This window comes from Tigriopus californicus, chromosome 1 (assembly GCF_007210705.1).
Source record: "Tigriopus californicus strain San Diego chromosome 1, Tcal_SD_v2.1, whole genome shotgun sequence".
NCBI lineage: Eukaryota > Metazoa > Arthropoda > Copepoda > Harpacticoida > Harpacticidae > Tigriopus > Tigriopus californicus.
Genome location: NC_081440.1, coordinates 10,722,340 through 10,728,321, shown reverse-complemented (window position 1 = coordinate 10,728,321; position 5,982 = coordinate 10,722,340). Strand labels below are relative to the sequence as shown.

General features: G+C 42.5%; 1 protein-coding gene across 2 annotated transcripts; it reads right to left on the bottom strand.

Moving 5' to 3' along the window:
• Positions 1-2,408: 2,408 nt before the first annotated feature.
• Positions 2,409-5,331, bottom strand: LOC131887943 (uncharacterized). Of its 2 annotated transcripts, none has more exons than XM_059236804.1 (3): positions 4,859-5,331; positions 2,938-3,396; positions 2,409-2,863 (listed from the first exon to the last, which is right to left on the bottom strand). In XM_059236804.1, the coding sequence occupies exons 1-3, from the start codon at positions 4,863-4,865 to the stop codon at positions 2,430-2,432; spliced, it is 900 nt and encodes a 299-aa protein (XP_059092787.1). In that variant the 5' UTR covers positions 4,866-5,331; the 3' UTR covers positions 2,409-2,429. The 2 variants fall into 2 exon arrangements, with proteins under 2 accessions (XP_059092787.1, XP_059092704.1); XM_059236721.1 differs by lacking the exon at positions 4,859-5,331 and adding an exon at positions 3,619-4,149.
• Between the last annotated feature and the right edge of the window lie 651 nt (positions 5,332-5,982).

Genomic DNA, 5,982 nt, shown 5'->3' with positions numbered 1-5,982 from the left:
TATCGGTTTTTACTTATTCCTCGAAAAAGTGGGCTCAATTCAAGACAGGCCTGCACAATAAGGATGTGGTTAAGCACTTTCCAATCTTCTTTCCAATCTATAGAAACGGCAGCGAACGACCCAATGAATGCATTCCCTCCCTACATACATAGAACAAACGCAACGTTCATTGTCAATAGAATGTTTCTGTGTACTTTGCACTCTTACAAAATTGGTCCCATTCTCCACTGCATGGAGCACAATAGAAAAGTGGGAGAAAAGCTTCTCTCCATTACTCGGTTCAAGTTCCTCATCAGGTCCCTTTCTCATACTTTAGCTTGCAGTGAAAGGTATTATTCAAAACTGGTAGCCTTCCTCGAAAGTGGTTGTTTTCAGAGTAGTACCTTAAGCTTATCCAATGCAAAGAGTTTGCACCGTAAGTGTGTATATATGAGTGTCGTCAAACCATTGCCCTTTTTTGTGTGTTTTTCAAGAGGCGGGTGGAATACAAGAGTTTTAGTCGTGCAATTGGCCCAATTGGCCCTCACTTCAAAAGATAAGGAGAATAACAATTTGTTTTTGAATTTGAGCAAAACATATTGATGTCCTTTTAAGTGCGTAGTTTTCGTTCTTTTTGTCTAGTAGTTATGCCTTGTCATTTACAGCTAGGCTCAAGGTCAGAGTAAAGTGAAACTGGCGTCCCTCATTGACAGTGATGCAATCATCTGGTCCACATTCCCCAACATTTCCTTGACGTTAGCGATACTACGAATCTGCCGAATTCAACTCTTCATTATGTCCATGTAGCGCAGAGCAACCGCAGCAAAGACCCCACGTACGTACCGTGTACATGTTGTGAAGCCTCCATTGGCCTACCGTCATTGCCTTATTTCATGTTAGCTTGTTGTAGCCAAGCAGGGCTGGCGACCTTCTGGCCTCCCATTCGACTCTCATCCTATTCCCCTCTCCCCCTCGGTCCAATTTCCCTTTCCAACACACAACAACATTCGTTTTGTTTCCCATTTCTCTCTTTCTGTGCCTCGTTCGTTCCTCCGTTCCTCCGATCCTCCGTTCGCTCGTTTGCTTGTTCCGTCCTTTGCAGTGATCCATGAGCTCATCTATTTGCTTGGGTGTCCCTGATTGGCTGGCCGACGAAGAGGACTTTCCTTAGCTGCCATTGGCTGTCTTCAATGGACCAACAACGTCTCTTTCACTTCTTCTTGTTCACTCTCCTTCTCCCCGTGTTTGGGAGGCAGACAGGCCAAGACCGTCGATGTCGTCTTGAGAGTGGCCGCCAAGTCAAGTTCAAGGACACGGAAGGCCATGTGTGCTGTTTTCAGGGAGACGGACGTGATAGCCAGTAAGGAGTGTGGCGAGAAGGAAAGGTCGGCAGCACATTCTAAGACAAGTCTACCGCTCGCAGTCCTGCAGGTCTCTCGTTCCGCCCACGGAAAGGCGAGTGAGTGTCTTGCTACACTCGCCCGAGGTGGCCTTGGTGGTCTTACGAAGAAGGCCTCGAATGCTATGCTGAATGGGGATGGAGAGAAAGTAAGAGGAGTCTTCCTGTGCCACGAGAGGGCTAAGACTGAACGAACGAGGTTGCATTGGGAGAGAAAGAGCGGGTGTAGAAAAGCAATCTGTTCATACATCAACTCTTGCCAAGAGGCGGCAGAGAACGAAGGAACAACGCAAGTCTTTTTTATTTGACGGGACAAACAAGACCCTTTGGGTCTAGCCCTTATGCTGCTGTCCCAGGCACCACCAGTCTTCTTTTCCTTTGTACGTAGATTGGGACTGGGAATGTGCTTGAGTAGTACTATAGAATACCACTGCCACAGTAACAGCAGCAGCACCAGCAGCAGCAGCAGCACCACCACCACCACCATCATCATCATCGTCTTCATCGTCATCATCATCATGTGATGCAGCCTCTCCTAGTAGTCTGTCCTTCCTTTGCAGTCTTCTGGGAGGGAATCGGAGAAAGTTTGAAAGACATTTCAGCCTTGGTAACACGGACAGCTCCCTCCCATAACCATTGCCTGGCTTCACTATGCACCCAGTGTAAGCACATCATAAAGTTTGGCCTCAGATTTGGCTGCACTTTCCTCCAGACTTGGCTTCTCTTTCTTTCAACCTTTCAAGGGAGCTTTAGCTAAGAGTGCAAGAACGATTCTCGTCGCATTTCTTGTACGGATTGTTTACCATGTACGTACGTACGTACGAGTACAACGCAGAGTCGACGAAGTACAGTTCGTTCCAAGTTCTTGATAACGTCGTTGCACGCTTGAGCACAATCTTCTGTCCAACACGAAGAAGCTTTCCTGTGCATTGAGCTACTTGGATAGCCAAATAGATTGGGCCCAAAATAAGGAACAAAATAATGACACGGGCTACCAAATGAATGAGGGAAGGAATCGTATTGTCAGGCGTCAAGTTGAAAGCATGATTTATTAACACCCACTCACGTCATTCTGAACAATCATAGAAACGAACACCTCCCGAGGTTCTTTTAGACTAGCTTCGGTGAGTTCAAAAGTCATTGCTTCAACATTAAACTTGAGGATATCGCTGGTCGAGAAAAAGTCATCAGTGCCACCAACTAAGAATAGCTCTTTTTCGAATTCGACCATATGTGCTCCATAGTTCTCTTTCTCCATCTCTGGGCCTGCCACCATTTTGTCGTTGTCTACGTTGAGGATTTCGGTGGTCTTTTTGAAGTAACCTTCACCTTCACCACCCACAAAGATCACTTGAAGGCCATCAGAAGTCTCAAATTTTCCACATGAGAGCCCCCGTCTTCCCAGCCTCAAGGGAGATTTTACTTCCCACTCTTGAGTGGACCAATCATAGATGAAGACTGATGTGGAAATGGGCCCACCGCCGCCTAAAACATACAAAAAGGACTTGGTCTTAAGCATCCCTGGCTCAGTTCCTTGAACGAAACGCATGTTCAGTTACCAACTAAGGTCCTCGTTTCATCCAATTGAACTATGCAGTGATCCTCTTTAGGAACAGGCATATCTGGTCCAGGGCCAAAAGTACCATTTTCGAAAATTTCAGTCGAAGCCGTTGTTCCAGCCTCTCCTTGGCCACCAGTCACCCAAATCCGACCATCGGGCAGGGTCAAGGAAGCTCCAAATCTCCGAGGACTTGTCAAAGCGATGTCTGATGGTGACCAACGGTTTTCGGCAAAATCGAACGTGTAACAAAGGTCGGTATAGACGATGCCTTCCTCATAAGGGAAGCCGCCGCACACTAAGGGCGTCGTATTGTCATTGATCACGCCTCCCACGGCACCTGTAACTCGTTTCGGATACGGGGGAGTGTTTTGACAGTTGTTCTCTTTTGTCGTGGGATCAATCAATTCAGAATGAAGATTACCAACACCCGTGGCCAAAAATATTTTACTGTCAGCAGCTGAAAAGAGAGCACATATTAGAAGTTTCTTGAAGCAAAGAGAGGTTAACATTTTGGAAAATTTTGTTCATTAGATTTCCATCATTACACTATTCGGGTCTGGCGTGAGAGACATGGGTTATTGGTTACTTCTGAGCTTGGCATGTACAAACAGTACTTATGACTTGACTCGAACAGAATTTCCCAAAAACCTGGTTAGAATCCGTACATGTTCCGACTCACCATAATTAACCTTCAATAAGGCCACTGCAATTAGGGAACAAGAGAGCAAAAGACCTTTCATCCTGTCAGACTTGAGTAGGAATGCTCATGATTAGTAAACATCAACATGAGATCGGCTCATATACAAACAAATCTGATGACTTGGCTTGGATAAGGTTTTGAGAACACCTCTCCTGCTTCGCAACTCCTCAGTCCCTTTAGTTTCCTATTATATAGGGTACACCAAGGTGTTCTGACTACTGTGAAGCACGTTGAGATTACTTGAAGCGAAGCACATAGATGTCATTTGCCTTCATATGATACGAGAACACAACTATGGCCAATTGGACACTTGGAAACGAGATTATCACAAAATAGACTAATTTTTGTAATTGATAGGAGCATTTGAAATGACGAAGAAGAAAATAATGGGTTCCAAAACAATGGTGTCGCATTACAACAACGCTTTTCCTTCAAGGATCCATCTTGTTATCGTTATCCAAGTTTTACTTTTTAAGTTGAGTTGTTTTTTGCCCTTCCTTCAACTTTGAAATATTCAGTCCTCAGCTGTGAATGAGCAATATCAACCCTTGTTTAAATTTTGTTACTTTCTTATTTATAAGAGCGTACGACTTTGAATGCAAAAATGGTCCCCTTCTTAGTCAACAACCTGGTGGCAGAAATAGTTGGTATTCCAAGAGTCATTTCTGACTTTGAAACGACAGAAGTGAGTGACACTTTCTCATTATGAGGCGTCTTGAAATTTGGTCTTTGTTGAGAACCATTTCATTTGAAGAGGGCTCGTCATAAGGGTTGGGTTCAATAATGTGTTGACATCTCAAAAAAGCCAAAATAGGCGTCATCTTACCTCCCTTTTTTGCTGATGTGTAGAAATAAAGCTTGAACCCAACTTTTCCCAGATCCAATGGGTTCATTCAATTCGAACGTATTGGATGAAATAAATCGCCCTTTCTCTTCCTCGAGATAGAAAGGTTAGTTTTGTTGATCTCTTTTTTTTTATGCTAGACACCAAATACTTGAAAAGTAACTTTACCTTTACTAACCTATACAGGCAAAAAAATTCGTTGAAATGTCTTTGATTTAGATCTTTTGCAACTGTGAATAAGCTGTCTTGGGACGGAATTGTGAGTTCAAGGTTTTGCCACTTGAGGCGCTGAATTCATTGTCGTACACTTTTAATAAAGATACCACACAAGAAAATTACTAAGCACAACTGATTTAAAGCCGAAACACTTTATACCAAACATGACGAGGCCAAGCCTATCTTTAAGGTATTTTTTCAGATTGTCTAACTTTCAGATATTGATCGCCACAGTAGTGTTTTCCAGTCTTCCGAATGAAACTAGTGGTTTGATGAATACCGCCAATACAGGGTGGCTCGAAACATTGGGCGCATGAGGGTTTTCAAAAATTGTGGAAAGTGAAAATTTACCGAATTCGTTGAAATTGGGCTCAGGAATACTTTACTTTATGACAATCATAGAAACTGCATTAATCCGTCAATAAATTAACAAGCTGGTTGCATAGATTGCAAATGGGAAAGATTAAAAGATGCTCTTTGTTGGGAGGTACCCAATCATTAATGCAAAGGACCTGAATGCCTTGAGACACCAGGCTTAACGTACAACAATAATTTCATGGAAACTTTAAACCGAAAACGAAGACTTGACTGTTTAAATTTGAACAAACTGTACTTCTGTATGACCAAAGATTTCCTTTATCAGAATCAAGAGAAATCTTTGACTAATCAAGCAAAGACTACAAAGAAAAGAGCCCAGCACAAAATGAGCCATTATTTCGACGTTTTGGTTAGTCAGAACTCAGCCCAACTTGAAACTGTTTGGCTATCCAGCTCTAACACAATGGGGCCATATTTCAGCCCAGTCTCAAACTAACAGAGCAACGCTTTAGTTGGTTTGCCAACTTTCAACTTTGATTGAAACTAACAAAAACTCAGTAGATATCATGAATGATAGCTAAAAGTTTTTTGCACTTCACATTTGACTATTCATTTGTTTTTTGTTTCACGATTTTTCTGAAGATAGACATTTCCATAAATATATTGGGGCTTAAGTCCAGGTTTTTGAGGCTCAATTGACAGTTCAAAACGAAACCAGAGATATTGGGATTACCACAACTATTGTAGCTTCTTTGCATTTGATGCAACCCATACATGGAAGACGAGAAAAGTAACTTTGCAGGAACACATCGAAAAAATCCCATGATATTTTTTGATGGAAGAATTCAAGTTTCAAGCAATGCTTGAGCATAAAAAATAAAAGGACTTTTTAACTTGTCTTAAATTAATTTCGCAATCAATTTACAAAAAGAGAGCTGAGTTGTGGTCAACCGCATTTTCATGGT

What these genes read in the sequence shown, in the direction of transcription:
- LOC131887943 (XM_059236721.1), bottom strand. Translation starts at nt 3,679, where the DNA reads ATGAAAGGTCTTTTGCTCTCTTGTTCCCTAATTGCAGTGGCCTTATTG. An exon ending in CTTATTGAAGGTTAATTATG is followed by an intron (nt 3,397 to 3,618) that starts GTGAGTCGGAAC and finishes CTCTCTTTTCAG; the next exon opens with CTGCTGACAGTAAAATATTT. An exon ending in TGAAACGAGGACCTTAGTTG is followed by an intron (nt 2,864 to 2,937) that starts GTAACTGAACAT and finishes TGTATGTTTTAG; the next exon opens with GCGGCGGTGGGCCCATTTCC.